The sequence below is a fragment of the Sabethes cyaneus genome, chromosome 1 (genome assembly GCF_943734655.1).
Source record: "Sabethes cyaneus chromosome 1, idSabCyanKW18_F2, whole genome shotgun sequence".
Lineage (NCBI taxonomy): Eukaryota > Metazoa > Arthropoda > Insecta > Diptera > Culicidae > Sabethes > Sabethes cyaneus.
Window position 1 is genome coordinate 5,507,160 of NC_071353.1, and position 23,634 is coordinate 5,530,793.

Genomic DNA, 23,634 nt, shown 5'->3' on the forward strand with positions numbered 1-23,634 from the left:
CTGTGAAATCAACAACTAAATTTAATTTAAATTCGTGTATCATGCCAACATTTTATTAAGAACTTATCTTCAGTCAAAAACGTTTTATAAATTGATTATTTTTACTTACTGAAAGTACGCGTATTCACTGAGTCTGATATGACACCACAAATACAATTAACCTTACATCTAATACAGTATTCGGGTTGAAAGTATTTGCATTACGAAATAATCAAATTGCCACAGTAGTTTATAATATTTTCTTGAATACGACACTTGATCAATTCATTTTTACACCAGTGATATTCATACAATCAAGCTCGTGTGTAGTCTCGTTCACTCCAACAAACTGTTTCAGCTTGCCTACGTCACAACCACGGTGGTACTCATTCAACTGAACACAAGTTCCATTGTACATTACCCAGGATATTTTCGGATCAGGCCTGTAGCAGTCGTTGCGGATGCATTCCGGTTTCTTTGCGCCTTGAGCCAGGTAGATCATGAAACCATTTTCGCAATACCCTTGTGTGTACATTTCATAGCATTTGCGAGTTGGTGGATGATAGACGTACGCTAAACCGAAAAGAAAAAGATATATTATCAGAAAATGTGTGGAAATGCTGTTTCAAACTGTGTTACCAGTTACAAAACCTGAATAATGGACTCAACTATAAGGATTTTTTCAATCTTGGTGTTCGCACGAAACGCTAGAGAAAACAAAGATCGACCGTACCCGCAAAACACCCAAAAGCACTCCGTTTGCGACTGGCATGTTTTCACCCTTCCAGCCGTCGGCACGGAGTTACACCTTGACTTAGGGGCTCCTGATTTGACGACTCTAACGCCAGGGTCAGGTTCAATTTTTTGTCTAAACTTACAGTTTGGCACCAGCCACACTGAAAGGTATAGCGAAGATAGGGGGTCATTCCAAAAAATCAAAAAATTAGCACGTACTGGAAAGATGATAGGCTTCGAGCGCGGTTATTTCTAAGCTAATTCAAAAGTTATTTATATCAGTCGGTCAGAAATTTTTCTATGAATTGAACGTTTTAGTGAAAACAATTCATTTTTAAATATTCACTAGTGATAAAAGCTTAAACGTCAAGCTTCGTCATAATTAATTAACCTACCAATCACGTGCCAGAGTATTTTTACTTCCCAAGTCTGGGACGACTATAGCTGTGATTTCATTCGTTTCTATTTCTGAAAAACACTGACAGTATATCACTGTTCAGTTCAACCGGCCACAAATTATTCCCCCTCATGTCAACCTAAACGAGTTTGATAAGGTGCCTTGCGTTTCCTTGCGTTTGAAAGTTTGGATCGATATTCTTTTGAGATCAAATCAAAATTGATGTCTCAAGCGACCCTGCGAAAGCATTGTTGTCGCAAAATTCGCAACTACGTAAGTAAAAGAGATTTTTAAACCTGTTCGCACTTACACGAAAGCCCATGTCGAATTGTCAAAACTTGCGTGAAAACCTCGGTGAAAACAAAAATATTTTCTTCTTTTTTCTTCCTGGCTTCGGAATTTTTTATCAAGGCACTATGCATAATCATCATATAATAAATTAAGCACTTTTTATGGACCCTCCTTAAGCCAATATTATTCGATAACTAATGTGTTCTTATGTACTGGTTGTTGAAAGTTGGCTCTATGTAGCGTAAAAGGTACGTGAAAACTCTCGAAATACTACATGTATCATTGTTGTATGATAGCAATCAAATGATTTAGTTCTGGGTGGAAAGCTGCAATCGTTCCTACGTGCAACCCCACTAGGTTTTAGATAAGGTAAATATAGTATAGATTAGCAGAAACAACCAAATCTAAGCAAAACCAAATTAATAGAATCAAGGGGTCACGGTGGTTGAGTTTCGAGTTTGCGAAAGCTATCATCCCATTTTTAAAAAAATAAACTCACAGTCCAACCTCACGCTTTGAGATTCAACAAAATTCTCACCACCGCTACTATAATTCTTATCATGGCAGAGCTGAACAAAAATATTGGGTGGTTTCACCGATGCTGAGTAATTCACACGGAAATACCCTTGATTATAATACTATGGAAAAATGGATGTGCACTGACAGAGTGTTTGTGAATTGTTTTGTCGGTCGCAACGCACAGTATACTTAATCGAACTTGTAAAAATATTTGCACTTACTTGGCTTACAGTCGCAGACCCAATCGCTTTCTTGATCGCCCGGATAGAGGATTTCATTTTCAAGGCACTTGTTGGGAATGTAAACGGGGGTTCGGTTCTGAAACGAATTTACGTCACTTCGGAAATTGGGCCCTACAGAATAGTGTGCGTGAACTTACTCTAGCATTGCGCATTGACTCGATCATTGACGGATCAGCTGGAAAACCGAACAGCTCTGAAACTCCGTCCGGCGGTTCACGCTGTCCATCTTTGTACGCTGGATGAGCCCGAGCAGAAGACACTGGAAGTGCACGATAATTCCAATCATCTCCCACAAAGCCCAAGAAAACCAGTTTTAAGGTTTGCATGATAGAAATGCAAACTTAAAAATTAGTTTCCTTGATGTTACATTATCTCAGTTTTCTTGATACTTACATTGGTTCGTTGGATTCTGACGATTAATCTGAGCCTGTGGAATCGACGAAACCAAACAGAAGTTGATAACAAGACAAGCGATCACTGTTAGGCTTCTTTTAAACCGCATTATGTAGTAGATTTTTGGTGCTATGTTATGTTGCAGCATTTTGCAGTGCGACGACAGAGACTGAGCAGTTTGGGTTTTTCCCAGCGGAGTTTAATTGTAAAACTTGCTCGCCGCGCTTCGTACCAAACCTACCTAACTTGATCAGATTGACCGGTTGCTATTGCTCGAAGAGAGCGGGAATGAGAAAGAGAGATCTACAGCGTACAGTTACAGTATTGAAGATCGCGGCGCGCAACAAGAACGAACCTTTTTAAAGCAAGCGCTACGAATCTACTGACTAGGATGTTGACTAAACTTGATCATCGAATCGTTTATACTAGCCGAAGCGACGTTATCAATTGAACCGACTTTTTACGACTGTGGAGAGTGAGAATTGTTTATGAATAAGTTAGTAATCCGGTATTATTAACGTAAAACTACTCCGTTTCTGAGTTCGGAGTTCGTTCAAATAGACCGGCGCCGTTCGTTAAGGCGCACATGAAGTTTTATTATTATTTCTATAATGAAGATAGAGAATCTTGAAGTGTATGAAAATACCAAAAATTAAAATAAATTTGCGGTTTGGACAGATTTTTATGAGTATTCATGGATCGTGGCAACCCTATAACAGTAAAAGTTCGTTGGGTTATCTTCACTCTCCGGCTGAGTGATAATGAGAAGAGCGTGAGAGCAACACAAGAGTTACGCATTTTACTTCTCTCATTGAAGATCGTGAAAACCACCTTGTTTTTGCTTACCGTCTCACGGTCAGGGATCATCTTTAGCAAACTGTAGTAGTGCCTATTTTAAAGATGAACAGAAAGGAGGTTTTGCTATTAATTGTTGCCGTTGCGGTTTCGGCCGCTGTAGGAGCTGATCTTTTTGGATTTAAGGAAGACCCAGAAGAAAACCCCAACCGACTAAACAAAAACGTAAGTGTATGATCGTTGATCATCTCTTAAAGAACATTCATAGCGGCAATAGTAACGCGATGATACCGGTTATTATTTTTTATGAGATTTGATCGTACACTGCTTTGTTTCTTATTTACTATAATCATTATGAAGCGTTGATGATGAAACTGAGAAGGTCAAGCAAATCTAGCGTACGTGATAACCATATAACCGTTGTTTTCTAGATGTTTAGGTTGTATTTAACTAACAGAAACGCTGACAAAATAAAAAATGATTTCTTTTCGATTTTTGCGCATTCATTGACAGAACCGCACCCCGATATATATACCAAATCACTGTGGAGAAAATGAAATACTCTACCCAGGAGATCAGAGTGACGATTGGGTCTGTGACTGTCGACCTGGTAATTCAATGCTTAATTTCAATACGATTCAATAACCAACACCCTACAATCTAGGTCACGTTTACCATCCGGCATCGCGCGGTTGCTTTCCGCTGTTTACGCAAGCTTACTGCGCGGACGGTGAATACGTGGAAATCCGGCCAGGAGCCAAACTGCCACAATGTACCAAGAATACCTGCAAAGGAAAGGAAATTCCGTTCAACGGAAGCTGCGTCATGCTAAATAAAAATAATAACGGACTTTGTCCGACTATTCAACGCATTCGGTTCGTAATCGGGGTCAACGAAACGACCCTCCAACTGGGCTGCATCTCGCACGCTCCGATCGATCTGATTCGCGCTACATCCCAGCGGGGTGACTACAGGACTATTGGCGAACAGACGGTGCTGACCAAGGAAGGAACGGTACTGTTCCTGGCTGCCAGCAAATGTGCTCCAGGATCTGGTGCTCTAATCAACGGAACCTGTACGACAGAGTGAAACAGTGGCGAACAATGGCAATCGTGAAAGTTTATCAATAAATGAGTTGCGTAATGTTCTCTACATGAATCCTACAATGCGGTTTTATTGAGAACCAGTTCCATTAGTGAATGTAAGCGTTAGGTTAAGTACACCCAAAATACATATTCAGTGGTATGAAAATTATTTTTATAAGAGTTTGAAATTGAATATTTTTATTTAATCTTCTGCGGCTGAGGTGCCCTAATCTTAACGTTTATCGGTTATGCTGTTATGCTGGGTGGTAGTCTGCTGGACACCTAAACTTACTTTTAAATTGTTATCTGAACTATGTAAATTCAGATTTTAATTATGTTAGAATTGAGAACATATGTTTGGTAAGCTATTGGATGTAATAAAACCAATAAAACTGCAGATATGAATTGGGTAGTCACTGTAAATTTCAGAAGCAAAGTATAATACGTAACGGATCTGTCAGACTACCACCTCAACAGTCTCAATCAAAAACCTAAATTATTCGAAAAACGACCGAGTCACGACAGAGCATACTGTCAAATGTCTAAGTAGAGATGTCCATTGATCATTCGATTGATTCAATTAATCGAATAACAGAAAATTATAAATGCACCCAGCCGATGCAGCCCAGCAAAGTCCAACCCTCACTTGGTTTTCTCGCTTCTGTTCTGTTATGAGCTTATACGGGGAATCTGGCTTCAGTTTTCAGGTTGCATAATTAGCCCTTTTGCATGGCATATGTGACCTTCTGAAAACTAATGCCTGAAATGCATCTTAGCATTTCCAACTCAACTATTAGCAAAACGGTTTGTATCGACTATTTTTGATTGGAATGAAATTTTGCTGATATGGATACCAAGCCTCCCAGCTGGCGTCGAGGTATGATGCGGGTCTAATAAGCCAATCTTTGTATGTTCGAATCTCGATTGGGAGAGGCTGTTAGAGTCAATAGGATCGTAGCAACTGACCCTGCAATTGTCCTGTACTCTAACAGCTGGCTGCGAAGTCTATCGTATAAAAACAGAAGGTCAAGTTTTGATAACGGAATGTAGCACCTAGGCTTTGCTTTGCTTTGGATACCAAGCAAAAATTCGGGGGGCTCTGTAGCCGCAAGGTTAGCGAGTCTGCTTTGACAAGCGAATGGTCATGGGTTCGAATCTTAGTAGAATCAGGCCATTCGATGGCAAAGTGACTTTAGCATGGGTTTATTCCCAGGCCCCTCACCAGCACCACCCTTCCTTCGTGCTAAATTCTATGTTATCCCGTTATGGCCTATTGACAGTGCAAAAATGAGACCCTTATAGTTCAATGCACTGGTTAGCTGTTCCAGGGATGGCTATAATTGGGGACAGCGCTGTCATGTGGAACGAGGTGGGTAAAGTAGAGAAAAAGCATTGAAGGAAGGGTACTCAAATTACACACAAGCACGCATAAAATTCAATAAGCATATCGCTCACTCAATAGCGACTATAGCCAAAATAAATGCAGTGCGGGTTATACAACAAACACCCGGGCGATATCACAATAGATCTAACCATACTGGTCGCAGTGATGAGTCCATACAGGAAAAAAAAGCAAAGATTCATTTTTTTTATTAAACTAAATTTCCATTGATGAAAAAAATTATGGTTGTTGGAAAATTAATCTTTGCGTGGTATCCAACATATTAGTAAAATTTAATTAAAATAGGCAAAAATGGCTTTTTTCTGTGATTTGAGCTGGAAATGTTCCTTTCAAGGTTCCTTTGCATTGCAAGAACCGGTAGGCGGTAGCTGGTATCATTGGCTAGCTAATCCTTAAGAAATTTTGTGTTGAATTCGTTAAAAGGCGTTTTTGTTGCTATGACAATCGTATAAGAGAAGGGCATTAGCAAATCTCTCAATGTTAGATTGGACGTTTTGAAAAGTTACGCGAAACGCGAGATTTACGATGATGGTGTTGCTGATATTATTTAGGGTTTTGTCTGAGAAAAGAAGAGAGAGAAGTATTTTTGCTTTTGTCGTCAATCACGTATACACATTGACAGTTCCTGCATAATTTTCTGTAAGTTCGAGCAGCACGAAATCTCTTTTACTGCTGCCAACGCCAATTTGACTGCTTCTTTGATGGTTTTGGTCAAGGTTTTGGTCGTTTTGATTTCTGCAGTTTCTCTGGCATCGCTGCTTGCTTGGCTGCATCCATGATGCATCAGCGTCATGCGATGTTTTATAACGTCAAGGAAAAGGGAAAATAATATGCAAACGTCAGGAAAAGGGAAAACATGGAAACGTCACTCCCACAATCCACAAAACGTAAACAAACATTAATAGGCTTATAGTTTGTAGATTTGTGCGGGATTTCTTCCTGATTCTCGGATTATTTTGCGAATGCTCAGAGCCTCAATCAAACAATAACAGAAAGTGAAAACCACAACAATGTCGGCAGCATTCAAGTTAGCGAAGAAAAAATATACGCAGCAGGATTTGCGGCGTATTATGAGTGAAACGAAGGCCGCAAAACAACAGACCGAAGCGCCCAGCCAAAAAATTGATTCACCACTGGCAAGATATCCTTTTGCAATAATAAAAAACCATCTTTGTAGACAGCTTTTGTTTTCAAATTCACACCAACTGTTTTCCTTAACTGTATTTTCCAATATTCACATATAACGAAGCAGGTCAGCTTACTTGTGCCTTGTGCCGATCCGTGGTTCGCTCGGAAGCCGTCTGGAAGGTCCATATTAATTCAAAACAGCACAAGGAAAATATCGAGCAGGCGAAGAAACTGAAGGAAAAGACTACCACTGCTACAGCTTCAGCCCAGCAAACACAGCCGCCAGTTGTACAAAAACAGCCCGCAGTCGAACAATTGCCGGTTTCTACATTTAAAAGACCATCTTCACCAACAACGGGTCGAGAGGTCGGTGCGAAAAAGTTAAAAGGAATCCTCAAAAACTCCGATCAGCAGCAAAAGCTCGCTGAAACAAACGGTCTTCCACCAGATTTTTTCGATGCCGGCAGTACAATCAAAAAGAATCTAGTAAACATACGTCTACCGGTAGGAAGTGGACAAAAAGATGAAGCAGAGGAACACGAAGCGCCCTCAAACGAACCACCGACGGACGAGGAAAAACTTCCGGAAGGTTTCTTCGACGATCCCAAGGCAGACGCTAAGGCACGAAACATCGAGTACAAAAACCCCAACGACGAGGAATGGGAACGGTTCCAGAAGGAAATCAAAGAAGCTACCACGGAATCGATGGCTATTATCAGTGAGGAACAAGAGGAGTCAACGGTGGAGCGACAAATCGGTGAAATCGACGAACAAATCCGAAACTGGTCACGGGTATTGAGTCTGGAGAAAAAGAAGGAGCAGGTGCGAAACCAAACTGCGTCGGCTCTGGAAGCTGGCGAAAAAATGGTACAGGTCAAAAAGGAGAAACAACAGGACAGCGACGATGAAGTGGATGATACGGATTTCGATGAGTTTCCCGACTGGAGGGCGAAAAAATCGTTCAAATAACTTATATTTAATGTTAAAAACTATATTCAGTACGTAAATATAACGTTAATACACTGTTAGTGAACCTTGTTTAAACATGTATTTTGTATTGGATAGACAAGAGGGGCCTTGAAAGCTGCTCACTAGTCACTAGAATTAGTATTACGTATTTTCATTGATACGTAGAATTTAATTTCTTCTTAATTGGGTCAACAAATTCTATTCAGGGAACCGATTGGCGTGTTTCGACCTTAAACGTGGTCGCTTCCGTTTCAGTCGAATTTAGCTTCAACTGAACGGCGTTCCGGTGTGATAAAAAATCAGTCTTTGAAGTCACTTTTCTACTTAGTAAAGATTACATTGAAAGTTTCTGAACTAAAGTCCCATACAGAATGCTTCGTCAACGCATCCGTTAGCGTCAATTTGACAGTAAACCCATGCGAATAACGCTGACGGACGCAATGACGCAGCATTCTGTTTGGGCCATGAGAATCATGAGATCAACGCTTCATTAGATAGCAGAAATGTCCGACCTCCGTCTGCTTGACTGACCCTAATTTTACTTGCAGTATCATAGAAGTATGATTGAAATATGATAGACCCCCATTGCGATCGTCTTCAATTTGAGCATTGTAATTTCTCGCTTAATTACTACCTTGTAGGACCACCTACATTCTTGAAGACCGGTCTTTAATCTGTTTGGGATAGAATTAATCGATTGCGCCAATATTTCTGTATCAATTGCTGTCCTTATTTTTCAATATGATACCTCTAGCTTTGTTGGAAAGTACATAGATTGTATGCAAAACCTCGGAACATTTGCTCGGTATTTGTGGAGCATTAACAAGGCGTAAAATGCAGTATTTGTATTTCATTGAAGAATGCCTTGAACCCACAAAAATATGGTCTGCGTTGCCGATCCGTGAAATCGGGTTTACATGGTGTCAGAAAACCGAACTCGCGCGCGGTTTATGACCGATAATAATATGTAAAATTGCAGATGGATAAAAAACTTGATTGACGATGGAGACAGTCGAAATTAAAGTTACGCTGGCTCAAGGAGCAGTAGCTAAACCGCTTAAATCACGCCTAAACACCAATAGAGGAAAATATGGAAAATTCTTGACAGAACCCCTTCTCGCCTAAAAGAATCTTGCTTGACGTGAAACAATACGATCCCTCAATCAAATACAATTCGTCAAAAAAGGTTCAGACATTCCTCTTGCCGATATTTTGAGTCGTGATGTCGATAATATAGAAGAACCCAATTCATTTCATGAACTAGAAGTTTACATAGTTCTGCAAATGTCTAAAAAGGCGAAAATTGAATTTATGGAAGAGTGTTCGAGATTCCGAGTTAAGGAAACTGTCAGAGATAATTATGCAAGGTTGGCCAGAAGAAAAAGGGATGAATTTGCAGTGTATGAAGGGTTGATATTTTGATCTCATCAACTAGTGGTTCCAGCTGTCTTACGTCCAAAAATGCTAAAAATTATACACTTGGGCCATACAGGCATTCAGGGATGCACAATGAGAGCTAAGGAGCTATTGTTTTGGATAGGCATGTCCAATGACATTCAGAACATGGTGCAGACAAGTCCAATATGCGATAAGTATCAAAAATCTAACCAGAAATACGAAATTTTAAGTAACGAAATACCTTCCTTACCTTTCGAAATCGTGGGATCAGATTTTTTCCACTTTCAAGGACACGAATATCTGCTAATTGCTGACAGTTACTCCGGATATTTCGATTTCGTTAAGCTGGATCACACATCCTCTAAAACAACCAAATGAAAGCAACCAAACCATAGAACAAATGAAAAAATGGTTCGCTAACTTTGGGATCCCTAGAATATTATACACTGATAACGGACCCCAATATTCGTCCAAAGAGTTCGCCGACTTTAGCAAATGCTGGTCATTCAATCATGTCACGTCTAGCTCTCACTTCCCGAGAAGTAATGGTCTTGCAGAGCGTTTCGTTCAAACTGCCAAAGCCTTGCTAAAAAAGTGCACGGAGGATCGTTCTGATGTTCAAATGGCGCTACTTTCACATGAGAAATAAGCCAAGAGATTCCAAATTACTATCACCAAGTTTGAGGCTCATGAGCCGTACCTTACGGCCAAACATTTCAGCTACCGCCGAATCACTGCAGCCGCGACTGGTTGATGAGGTTTCACAGAATCTGCATCAAGAACGAGAGAAGCAAAAGATGTACAGTGGTCAGGGATCAGCTACTCCGGCGACATTCAGAACGGGCCAGGAAGTCGTCATACAGAAGAACAATTCACGTTTATGGGAAAGAGTAACGGTACTCAAGGAACTCGAACAACCAAGATCTTTCAAAGTTCAATTGTCAGAAGGACCCGTTTTGAGGATGTATTCGTGATATTAAAGCAGCTAAAGGTCGCAGATACACAGAAGGATACAGATCCTCCTCTTCAAAACAATAACCCTGGACCGACAGAAGAAAAAATTGAATCCAATGAAGCAGACATACTTACCAGCAAATCATCAATCGAATCAGGCAGCAAATATTGATGGACCGACGTTTACGAGAAGCGGACGCGCCGTTCGCATGAGACGTCTGAGTGACTTCGTCTATGAATAAGCACCGGTTATCAAAAAAGGGAAGCTGTAACATAAGTTCTTAATTACGGTGCATTAGCACTCTTTATTTACCACTACATACACCTGTTCTAATGATCCAAATAAATTGTTGCCTAAACCTTGTTCGTGTAGCACGTACATATCACAGCGGCTAGTGGACAGTGGGCACAGCTGAAGATATACATACCTAATTGAACAGGAGTGCAGTTTAATAGTTTGTGGCTTCGTACAAGCTTTGTAGTTTACCCCAACGTCGGGAAGAACGATCAAATACGCAATGGAAAGTTGTTTAACAAGTCGATACGCTGTTCGAGAGCAAACTGTGCCACAGTTCAACCAATAGGAAGTCAATGTTTGCCTGTAAGTGTACTGGAGGGTCTGTTTTGTACCATTCCAAGAATTATAATGTCCCATTGATCCGGTGCTTTCAGGAAATTATGGCCACACACCACAACACTTCGCATCCGTTCAATCTAATCCGCGAACTGCGTAAACTAAACAATGTTTACATTGTTTACAATGTTTACTCGAAGAGTAAACAATCACGGACGTTTCCATAGTAACTCCGTCCGGGGCGGGATGGTGAACCCGGGAGGGTTGTGTCCAGGTTCGCGCGTGGAAAGCGTGATAAAGATTGAGAACCAGTTGAGGGGAAAAAAACATTTCGGCATAATACAAAAGTCAGGCACAACGACGACCGCGTTTGAGTTAGTTTATGTAAAGTAAATATGTTTTTAATAAAAGTTTTAGGTTCTGTAAAGTGATACATCTTAGCTATAGTATGTATATATACTTTTTTTTTGGTTTATTTCATGCGCTGATGAATATACGATCTTTTTTCTGTTGTTCAGTATTTTCTTTTCTACACTATAAGCAGTATCCATCCGCGCTTATGTTTTCCGTCATGTTTTACCCATTCTGACTGTTCGTTTGTTTTGATGCTTCGATTTCGTTCAAAAATATAAAATAAATTTTAGAAGTGCGTGTTTTTTTGTATTTTTAACCATATTTTCGTTATAAATTGAAGATAGAACATGAATAGTCTTAAGATTTCAAATTTTTTGTTAGTTTTTTTGCAATATAATCGTAGAAAATAGTTCGATAGCGCATTTATTAAGTAATATTTCTTATAGTAAATAAGAGCTTCTTGTGTTCGCCTCCACTTGTTTCGCAATCGAATTTGTATTTGTTATCCTCTAATATGCCTTTCTACATTTACTTGAATATGCGTAAAATTGTTCAAATGATCAACTTTGTATGTGCTGCTGAATCAATCGTTCTACATATGAGTGAATGTGTTTGTGTGTTAGTGTCTAGTTCACTTTACACTAACAATACGCTATGCTAGTTTATCTTGTGCTGTTTTTTTTAATATTACTATTCTTTTGTCATAGAGCCAAACGTGCCAATTTTGAAATTCTTCCCCAAATTTCAAAATTTTAACGTTTTAAGCTCCTTTTTTGCTTTGGGTTTGATCTTATTTTGTGTTTAACGGTATCTCTAAATTTCTCTTTAAAAGTTAGCTGATTCATGTTCTTGTTTTTTTTCTGTCAGATTAAAGATTAACTCTTATGCTATTCGCTTCGCTTATTGGGCGTTGCCAGATGTAATCATAAATCGCAGTAGGAATTCTTAGTTGATTAATAATATACTTTTGAAACAAGAGAAGGAATGAAATTTATTCAGGGCGGTTCAACATTCAAATAGTGATCATGATTTTGTTTCCATTGTTGGAAACAAAACTAATTTTCTTTGTGTGTGTGTTTCTATTCTTTTAATACACCCGGTAGAAATTAGAAATTCTAGGTCTAGTTTTTGTTTTGTCTTTTCTTTTTCTACTGCTAGATATTTTCTCGAAGCTTTTTATTTTTATCGTTCTATTTAGTACTGCTAAATATTATTAGTTTTAAAGCGAATTATTTCTGGTCTTGTTTTCTTTAGGATTATTAATTCTACGAGGATACAAACGATACATTTAATCGGCAAAATACTTGTGAACAGAAGCTGGGTATGGGGACTGAATAAGCTCTTTCGCAAATGCTTGCGCTAACTGTGCTGTCAATGTTTCATAAAGTCAACCGTGAGTTAAGAGTTAATATACGAATGGTTTTAATGGATTCAGGACAGAGGATGTTGACCGGTCACAGCAAAATGAGAAATCTTTCCTCCGAAATCTTCCCCTATTTCGAAAGAAACATTTCAAAGATGGCGCTCCGGTTTCGCGACGGCTTGATCGTAAGCTCGCGCTTCTCAATTCAACATCAGTTCCTAAACGGTCGAGAAATTATACTGTGAATTATGATGAAAAATTACTTTTTTTTATATAAATGTACGGTTATATCACATGCACTCCATATAGCAGACAGAGCAGATTCACCTCTCGGTCGCAGAATAATGGTAACGAAAGCCCATTCAAAACTTGCAATAAATTAGAAAACCTTATAACGTAGGTATTTCTTATTTGTATAAAAATTCGTTCTTAAAGAGAAATATTTGAACATTGAAGCACTAGTAATATTTTTTTGCTGCGTTTTGCTATTCTTTCACTACGTGTAAAGCAGTCATTTTCAGGTTTTGAATATCTGGTTGCCTTTTTGTTTTTTACAAACCTTTATATAATTTGTTATCACCTAGAATAGTTTCATTTAAATTTTTTTATGGGTAGAAGTAAAAACAGGGTGCCGTTGTTGGTTAAGTTTTGTTTCATCCTCAGCCTGCGTTTCAGCCGTGTGGGCATTTGTGACGCCATATTCGTTTTTTTTCAATTCATTTAAATCTGGTGTAATTTTCTTAACGTTTACTAATTTATTCGAAGCTTCTGCTACGTACACTACTTCAAGTTCGTACTAATCTGTCTTCAAGTAGTAGTTAATTATTTGTGTTTTCTCTTCTTTTTTCACTTTTCTCTCCAGATACTGCCAATGATTCAACGAAAACTGCTCCTCTCGATTAGCAAGGTGAATTATATGGTTTTGCTTCTCAGCATGATGGATTGTCATTTCGAGTTGCGCGATACTTATGCTACTGTTTTTTCTGTTATTTATCTAGCGCATGAAAGTAAGGAGAAAATATGTTAGCACACTAAAGCGAATTTGGTTCCATCAAATGGAAAAAAACTAGACTCTAATCTATTATGCATTATGGATGGCTACTAAACTCGTTCATATTGGTATATATTGGTGGCTACAGATTCGAAATGCTAAATTATTTAACACTAAACTCTCTCTGCTTAACTGACAAGCTTATTGTTATGCGTAAACTTTCTTCAAACGCTGAAATAAAACCCAAACAATTTATTTTTAGTTTATTTTTATGTGTGGTTTTTCTTCTCTCGTTATCGTTATTCAAGATTATTCATGCAAAATGTGGCATGATTATGGTCCATTCTAGTACTCCACTACGATTCTACGGTGTTATCGTGAAACTACTAATTATGCTGAAAAAGGAATAATTTGTTTTTGATTCCTTCGCTTTTAAATTCATTCGTTTTGACACTACGATATGACATTGATTCTAAGCGCCTGTCGGCGCCTACTTCCTACGATCCCACTCACATATATGTGGGTTTCATGTTGTATTTATCATATAGTTTTACAAGTTACGTTTCGGAAGAGGCTATAGAGAAATCACCTATAGAAATAGCGCTTGTTTCTAGTTTTTTTTGCAGGTTGACTGTTCGTTCGAGTTTCGCGGAAAAGGATTTCTCTTTGTCGGTATTGTTTTCTATTAATAAGCAACGTTTTAAGGAGTTCGTAATTAGAATTTCTCACTTCGTTAAAGATCACTTTGTTGGTACGGTGTCCTTTAGACAAGTGGTAAAAGATTTTTTCTGGTTCATTAGCAGTAAGGATGGCATTTTCGAAATGGATTTAGTATTAAATGGTCCCTAGCGAGTCGCGACAAAGTTTGTAGTGTTTCTAGTAGTAATGGTAGTAGTAGTGTAGTAACTGATCAATTTACGTTGTCCAGGAGCTTAGGATCTAATCTCCGAAATTTCCACAGTGACACTTTCGTTTTGATGCGCCGTTCCGGTATGGGCCGCTCCGTTGTCCTTGGCATGCTGGCTGCGGTTGGAGCGCATCGAAGCATTACTGCTACCTCGTGAGCCACGGCGGGAGCCTGCTGTAGGATTGCGATTTGGAAAATAAATACAGCAAAGAAGGAAAAGACAGAAGCGGATATATGAAAAAAAAAGATTAGTTTTGTGGTACTAGATTAAGTGCACATTTAACCATCGAACGGGAAAACCTCGCTCTACTGTAGATTGATTACACCAGGTTTGGTCTTGGTGAAAATATAACGCTAAAGCAGCTACTAAAAGCAACCCACCAAGAGTAACACGCTAGCTGAGTCTTAATCTAGTACTACATAGAAAGAGTAGAACACACAGAGAGCACTGGATAGATTACGTGTTTCAGTTTCACTATAATACTCAGAGAAAAAGCCGGGATTCGTTAGAGTGGATTCGAGGCAGAACGAAGAACTTGTTAGGAAAGTGCACTATACTGGCCTCATTGGTCATCCCTCGTCCTCCGACCGACGGGTATCTCGGCAGCCACTGTGTGTGTCGAGGTCGGATTTTCGCCGTTAGGTAGTTTACTTCCTGTAGACGTGTAGGTATAACAGCACAAAACAATAGTTAATCAATATTTTCTCCGACACAATGGACTGAACTGAAATTACAACTGGTGCTACAAACACTCTATGGATCAACAAAACTAAGTTTCAGTGTAATAACTAAGTAGGCTTCCAAACCAAGTGTCAAACCCAACGTCAAACCATTCGTATGTAAGATTCAGCTAGCGTTGCACGGTTCGTGGAACATCGAAAAGCAGCTTCTAGTTATCTTGCATGCAATAAATGCCTTCGAACTTTTGTGACCGTGACACGCTAGTCAACCGTTGCTGACGATCAGCGATACGGTGGCAGTACCACGCAAATCTAGTAGGATAGGTAGAGACAGCAACACGAAGTAGTGTACAACCAACGCTAAACAACGAGTCAACAAACGGCTAACGGTTGTAGAGAGCAAGGGGAATCGGTTTCCCGTATACAGACCTAGCTTACCTATCGATGCGTTCGGCGAGTGGGGACGTAGCGAGGCCATGCTCGGCTGCCGCGAAGGAAGCCGTACGGACATTCGTGAACCGCGACGCTCCTGACCGTGCAGGAGCTTGTTCTCCCGTAGCAGCGAAACGTTCATCAGCCGGGGGTTCGGGGTATTGAAGATAGTACGGTTTTCACGCCAGCGCGCTCTGGAATGAGAAAGAGAAAAATAGAAACGCTTGGAATTAAATTTGAAAGTTCTAGGTCGTTTTGAATTTATTGTATGTAACTTTACAGTTTTAATTTTTTTAATAAAGTCCTAATCTAATGTAATCCTTTTATGAACAAAAATAAACAAAAAATAGATAGAGTTTCTGTTATTTTTTATGTCGGGAACGTAAATCTTCAACGCCTATACCATCGCTCGTTGGTGAATGACTGGATAATGCGCAACATAGACCCCATAGTGAAACGTAGCCTCTTATCTAGCAACACCTATCCCTACCTCCCCGTGGTACTAGCCAGAATACGAGCAACCTCAGCAGAGATCGGGTAACCAATCCCGGTGGAAACTAAGATCGTGTACCGACAGGGAGGGGACACGAACCATAACAGCCAACGATGTATAAACTTCGCAGCTTCCCGAGGATTAGATATCCGCAAAATCACCTGGAGATCACTTGACCAATGTACAGTGAAACATATTGCCCACGTTCTCATAGATGACCGGTTCTTCTCTACAATCACGAACATACGTTCCATAGGGGTGCGGATATTGACTCTGACCATCACCTTCTAGCAGTGCACGTGCTCTCGAAACTGTCAATCGTATATCAGATACGTTAAAGCCGTCCTCGACTGATCATCAGGAAGTTAGATAACCCGCCATCTGCCGGGAACAACGCGCGAACACTGAATGAACCATTACCTGCTTCCGAGGAGTCCTATCTCCGATAGGACAAGATTTCACAGGGAATCATCAGGCAGGCTTCATGGGGGTTCGGGCAGCTACGGATCAAATTTATACCATCCGACAAGTCTTGCAGAAATGTTGGGAACCACGCATCACATCTTAATTGATTTCAAAGCAGCATACGATACAGTCGATCGAGACCAGCTATGGCAGATGATGCATGAAAACGGATTTCTGGATAAGTTGACACGACTGATCAGATCTACATTGGATCGATTGATGTGTTTCGTGTGCATTTCTGGGACACTCTCGAGTCCCTTTGAGGCGTGCCGATGGTTGAGACAAGGTGACGGCTTATTCTGCATGCTGTTCAACATCGCTGTTGATGGGGTGATCCGACGAGCAGATATCGAAACGAGAGGCATGATTTTCAACAGAGGGTAGCCAAGCCTAGGCTTTGCAGATGACTTTGACATCATAGCCAGGAACTTTACCCCAAAGCAGGCACCGTTGACGGCAACGAACAGAAGTTGTGGATGAGTTTACGTATTTAGTGTCGTAACGTGACGAGGTGGTGTGATAAATGTATAAAAACATACAATTCACTACATTACGAACTATATAGTACTTTATTAATAGGAAATACTAGCTGATTGCCCGACTTCACTCGGGGCCCCTTAGTCACTCAGTCACTTGTACATCTATTTTTGTAACGAAAATTCTCATAATGCAAGAAACAAAACCTTTTTTTTTCATTTGAATATGTATACTCCCTTTGTCAGTTCCTTTCACGTTGCCCCACAACCACTTGTAAATCTGTCTTTTTCTCGGTAATCCCTATAAATCGACATAAAGCCTTTTTTATGGTTTTGAACCTCCCTCTTTTTGATGGCCACCCTATTCCCCCTTTCAGAAATAAAACAACTTGTACAACTGCTATCATTTCAAATGCATGAGAAACGCACCCATTCACCCATTAGAACCTTTCTCTCCCCTGGTAAGAGAACGTCTCCCTCTTTTGTCAACCCCCCGGCATAAAAGAATCATGCCAAAAACATGTGGTTGACAAACTACGCTTGATGAAGAACAGTCCAGAAGTTCCGGATCTATGGTAGAACATACATTTATACTCACGTTCCTGCCACGTCCCTACATGTCAGTTCCTTCCCAGTCATATGGCTAATTATGCATCGGTTTGCTCAATGAAAATCGCTGTAATGGAAAGGACACAAAGGTTTATTTACCATATCGGTAGAACCCCCCTCTTTTCGCAAAGTCAGTTGCACAACTGCAATCGTTTTAAATGCAAGCGATCCCAAGGAACAATTTTTGCTTATTAAACGTTTCACCGACAGCTTTTATTCAGCACATGCTGTATAGCTGCTTTTAAAGTATATCTAAACACCTCTGTTCAATGCTTATACAGTTGGTTTTGGAGAAGCACAGGACTGCACAGTGCTGAATATGGGCGTGGAAGATGCGTTTGTATGACTGTTATGCAACGTATAGTAAAACGTTTATTTAGTACGCATAGATATATTTATTAAACTGCTGCTAATGGTACTGAAGCTACGTTTATTCCACAGCAGTTCAACATTTAGACAAGCAAAAAGAATAAAATAGGCAGGAAGTACTTTTATTTTATTTTGTGGGTTTCGTTATTTTCATGTTCACTTTTGTATTCGTATTTTTATAATTTAATGAGAAACTTATTAGTAAGGAAATCGTTGGTTGACTCAAAATTTATCAAGCCTGCCATTATACTTTTTTCATTCATCCGGATTCGAACTTACATCCTGACGGTCGGAAGCCATCGACGAACACATCTGAGGTAATCTGACATATGACAGGCGCCGAGTTTTTGGCCGATGTGGATTTACCAGTTTAAGTTTGTCAAGCGTGGAACAAAAATGGGTTAAAATACATTTAAGCGCTGAAGAGTAGTTTCTTAAATCGTGTTTGGCATCTGCTGTACAAGATTGCTTTAGAAGTATTTATTCTGCACATGTTAAACATTTAATAAACTATTTGTGCTAAAGTATTTCGCTTGTACCACCAGCAAGACCAGCAACATAACACACTCACAACGCAAAGGTTTTTTTTTCTCTTGAATATTGACGACGGTGAGCGGTGCTACTGAGTGAAATTCACTGGAAACTGGAAATTAAGAACTTTCGGCTAGCTGCGAACATTGTGTGCGATTGTTCAGTTAGTTAGTAGTGATGTGATTAGTTAACAGCAGAAGTGGTTCGTGCTAGTACCGCAGAGGTATAGTACTTTTGTCACCCCGTCATTAGTTTACGCAGATAGTACTGCTTCCTGAGTTTATCGCTACTTTAAGTCGCTGCTCGCTGTCTGTGTACGTATATTTGTCATCGTGTCGGATTTAGTTTTTTTCATCCAAAAAACAGCAGCAGTGGATGACACGAGAAGAAGTGGGGTTTTCGCACACCGGCAGCGGGAGCTGGTCAAGCGATTACGGCGCTACCAGCACTGGTGGTATCGCCACTATGCCACCCGACCATAACAATTCTGGCAGCTTTAGCCCGACACAATTCATCTCGCTGAGCAAATCTATTGTGAGTAACTCGCAAAGCGTCAAGCTGAGCTGGTTGCCTTGGACGAGGGATAACGACACACCGAGGGAGAAGATACATACCGTCCAGACAACAACAAATAAAAGGATTGCCACGACCAGCAAAGATTCATGTGTGCAAATTTTTTCTATTCTTAATCTGTAAAAAAAAGAAATAAAGTGTACTTAATATAAATTTATTTATATAAATTATAAAGTGTAAAGTATAAAGTGTCATTCAAGTTGTTGGTGTTATTGGTTGCCATCAAGCATTTTTTATTCCGCACCTGCTCTTGGTGGTGCTACTTATACGTTTGTACGACGATTAATCGACACATATTTCACAATTTCTCTTAGCAATGCAGCTGATGCGTTTGGGCAACTTTTATTCGACCCTTATTCCATCACTATTCCACACTTGCTCTTAGCAATGCTGCTGATTCGTTTGCGCAACATTTATTCCACTTTTATTCTGCACTTGCTCTCAGCAATGCTGCTGATACGTTTGCGCCACGTTTATTCCATCCTTATTCCACTACTATTCCACACGTGCTTTCTGTAATACTGCTGATACGTTTGCGCAATGCTTATTCCACTCTTATTCCACTTTTACTCCACAATTGCTCTTAGCTGATACGGTAGCTTTTAAGCGACCGGTATTCCACACCTGCTCTTAGCTGTGCTGCTGATACGTTTGCACAATGCCTGTTCGACTCTCATTCCACACTTACATAACAACATGTAGATGTTGATTAGAAGCTAGGAAAAATGTGGGATATGACGTTTAAACAACACGTACTTCAGCAAATTCGCTTATTCAGCACCGGATGCTACCACATAACTCTTATTCCACACCTGCTCTTTTAAGTGCTGCCGTTTTGTTCCTTGGGATATGCAACTTCTTTCACTTACTTAGATCTCTTCCCCCCTTTGCTAGGGATTCCCTCCTTTTGTCAACAACCCAGTGCTGATTCTAATGTCAAGAAACATTTGTGGCAAGTATGATAAAGAATTGTCCAGGCATTTCGGAGTTATGGCCTCCCCCCAGGCTTGGCATACACTTTTCGCTTCGATTTTGCTCTTTTGATTACTGCACGGCAGCGAAGCAGAATTTGCAAAAGTTGTGTATTGGGCATTCGTAGAGCTAGTAATTTTCTGTAATATTGCTGAAGAAAGTAAAGCTTTATCTTAAATATTTACGCAGCTGTAGGGCTGCAATGCCGTTGGTAGCAAAAAGAGTGCACAGGGTAGCACCCTTATAGCGCCGTAAATACTAAAGATAAAGCTTTACTTTCTTCAACAATCATTTGGCGCTCAAACCAGATCACTCTACGTACGAAAACCCGAATCTTTAATTCAAACGTTAAATCCGTACTGCTGTATGCCTGCGAAACGTGGTGCGTCTCAGCGCCCAGCGGAGACAACGCAAAAACTGCAGGTATTCTTTAACCGGTGCCTGCGATACATCATTCGTGCCTGGTGGCCTGATAACTGGATATCCAATGAGGAACTCCATCGTCGGTGTCATCAACGGCCGATAGCCGCAGAAATTCGTGAACGTAGGTGGAAGTGGATCGGACACACCTTGAGGAAAGGAGCGAACGAGGTTTGCAGAGAAGCACTCGACTGGAATCCACAAGGACAGCGTAGAAGAGGCAGACCCAGAGGCTCATGACGACGAAGCTTAGCCAACGACATCCGGGCTGTAGACGAGAACCTGTTCTGGCGACAGGTAAAAGCCATGGCGGGTAACCGTCAGCAGTGGAGATCTCTGATTTCCCCCTGGCCTCCCCCCTATTAGGGACCCTCCCCCTGTCAGGGAACCTCTCTCCCTCGTTTTTGTTAACCCCCCAGTGCTGATTCTCTTATGTTAAGGAACATGTGTGCCAAGTTTGATGAATAACCGTCTAGGCATTTCGAAGTTATGACCTCCCCCTGTTACGAACCCCCCCCCCCCCTTTTATTTCGGAGTTATGGTCCTCCCTTTGTCAACCCCCGTGCTAATTCCTTGATGTCAAACAACATGTGTGCCAAGTTTGATAAAGAACGGTCAAGGCGTTTCGAAGGTATGGCCTCCCTCCCTATTAGGAATCCTCCCCCCTATCAGGGAACCTCCCTCCCTCGTTTTTGTTAAACCTCCCAGTGTTGATTCTCTTATGCCAAGGAACAATTGTGCCAAGTTTGATGAATAACCGTCCTGGTATTTCGGAGTTATGACCTCCTCCCCTGTTACGAACCCCCCCCCCACCTTTTGTTAACCCCCCAGTGCTGATTCTCTTATATCAAGGAACATGCCAAGTTTGGTGGAGATCAAGGCGTTCTGGAGTTATGGTGGAACATACAAACATACAAACATACAAACATACTCACGCTCATTTTTATATATATAGATTATCCCAAAATTAAACGTTATCTGAAGGAAACACCGCGTTTGTAGTAAACATCGCACTAAAACTGCTGTAAACAAACGTGTTGTTCTTGTAACGGGTTGTCAAGCAACTGAGCCTTTATGATTTCTGTGTAATTTGTGCTATTAATCATAAAATTGATCCAGCAATCAGGAAAAAGAATTTCATTTTTGTGTGTCTTCTGATTTCTGACATGGCTATGGTTCACCCACAAATTAGTCCGATCTTTATTTACTTTTCCTACTACTTTGAAAACCGCGTTCACGACGCTAAGTGATGGAGGGGCAGCGGAAGGTATACGGACAGTGCTTTCCTATACTAAAACAAAATACCAACACTTATTGCGTGTTTTTTTCTGAAGAAATCCGCACTCTGCCAGACATGCATTGCTATGGTTTTGAATATTGATTATAACTGGTGATACTTGTCAACACTGACACTAGTACACCTACTACAAGATGAAATTTGATAAATTGTACTGTTCTTTTCTATATAGAACCGATTAACGTTAATGGTAGTAGAATTTATACGTTTAACATATTGGATATTTAATAAAATGCACTTACGCCCTATAAACATTCAAATTAGGCTTACCAGCAGCTGTAAAGATCATGTGATGTTGTATCTGAAATGTGTAGAGCACTTTCTACAGATTTTTTTCGAGAACTGGTGGTTTAACACGTGGTTTGCAATGAGTGTTTCGTCGTTTTGACATTGTTTTTAGTACTTACGGCACTTAAAAGGTCTCAAATTTCCACCGTGGGAGGATTTTGAAAATTTCACCAGAGATGCAGTACCTACAACCTCACGAATAGACTGATGAGGTCCGATTTCATGGAGTTTTTTTTGATAATAACGGTCTGGGGGAACACCCCCTTCCCCCCCCCCCAGGAAACTTTTCTGGCTACGCTCCTGTTTGGCAGAGTATAACCTGAAAGCGGCAAGTGGCGGAGGCGTATGAGTCACGAGCTACAGGCACTACTTGGAGAGATTCCCATCATACATCTGGTGAAAGTCGGTAGGTTACGGTGATGGGTCGGACACGTCGTAAGAATGCCGAACGACAGTGCGACGAAAACGGTTCCATTCAACAACCCCAAGATGGCTCGACCACTAAAGTTATTTGACCAGTCGAAAGTGATTTGCGACTTCTTACGATTACGATTCTGGGAAGTGGGCGACGAGTGCCTAAGATCCCCAAGATCGAGTTGAGCGGAGACGACTGCTTGAAATAGCACGAGCCACCCCGGCTCTATGCTGCTGACGACGACCACCATCATTTGTGTACAGATTTTTCAACCTCATGGTTTAAGTTACAGATTTGGCAGTGCAGATAAGTTCTACAAAACTGGCAATAATGAATAATACTAATTTTCCATTTCCACGCCACTTCGGTTAAAATCTTGAGCTCCGGCTCTGCCTATTTGATCATCTAGCTGAAGAAGGTATCTGTTTACGTTCACCCGGTTTGCCATGGAACTGGCAGGGTGAGAATAAGCTAATGCAAATACTTGTATTATCTTGTTGTGCCAGTCTATCTCTTTGCATTATAAACAAATTTTTTTATGTCCCAAAAAGCCGGGTCTTTTATTTTAACCTTGACTTTGACGATTTTGTTAATTTCAATTTTAGTTTAGTTTTTCCATGAATACAATGCACCAGGGATCTCCATTAAGAATATATTTTGTGATAGCTTCACAAATGATTTATTCTAGTGAGAATATATTTTATCCTAACAAAAGTACGACTGTTGCGTTCCACTTTAGTAGAATAATAATAATTGTGTTTACCAGTTTCGAGCGATTATGCAATATGATTGCGCAATCGCTTCTACTGAGATAATGTTTATCGATTGTGCGTGCCAGACGCTTGCTGGAAATGGTGAAATGGTTAACGGTCTACAGGTGTAAAGGTTTTCCACCCGTGGGTATGCTATATGTAGATAAAAATTTGATAAGACGAGATGGTGTCAATAACTTTGAACAAATGAATCACTTCCTGTGGTTGTAATTACACATTTCTATACGATAAATTTGAATTTTTAAAAGCTTCATTCCCGGGGAAAAACCATACTCTCTCGAACGAACCCTCTCACGTTGCAATTTTTTTTATTGATTCACCAGGGATGAGAGAATATTTTCGCCGGCCGGCGCGCTGTAATCAA

At 40.3% G+C, this 23,634-nt stretch overlaps 4 protein-coding genes across 4 annotated transcripts in view; 2 read left to right on the forward strand and 2 right to left on the reverse strand.

Moving 5' to 3' along the window:
* Window positions 1–23,634, reverse strand: part of LOC128745208 (uncharacterized) — a 308,635-nt gene that overhangs the window by 235,082 nt on the left and 49,919 nt on the right. The window lies entirely within an intron of this gene.
* LOC128745226 (uncharacterized) lies at window positions 41–2,940 on the reverse strand. The gene is made up of 4 exons (XM_053842257.1): window positions 2,557–2,940; window positions 2,301–2,422; window positions 2,143–2,239; window positions 41–552 (listed from the first exon to the last, which is right to left on the reverse strand). The coding sequence occupies exons 1-4, from the start codon at window positions 2,702–2,704 to the stop codon at window positions 260–262; spliced, it is 660 nt and encodes a 219-aa protein (XP_053698232.1). The 5' UTR covers window positions 2,705–2,940; the 3' UTR covers window positions 41–259.
* LOC128745227 (uncharacterized) lies at window positions 3,433–4,588 on the forward strand. Its single transcript, XM_053842258.1, has 3 exons — window positions 3,433–3,576; window positions 3,865–3,961; window positions 4,016–4,588. The coding sequence occupies exons 1-3, from the start codon at window positions 3,457–3,459 to the stop codon at window positions 4,438–4,440; spliced, it is 642 nt and encodes a 213-aa protein (XP_053698233.1). The 5' UTR covers window positions 3,433–3,456; the 3' UTR covers window positions 4,441–4,588.
* Window positions 6,754–7,997, forward strand: LOC128745223 (zinc finger protein 830). Its single transcript, XM_053842251.1, has 2 exons — window positions 6,754–6,979; window positions 7,077–7,997. The coding sequence occupies exons 1-2, from the start codon at window positions 6,849–6,851 to the stop codon at window positions 7,933–7,935; spliced, it is 990 nt and encodes a 329-aa protein (XP_053698226.1). The 5' UTR covers window positions 6,754–6,848; the 3' UTR covers window positions 7,936–7,997.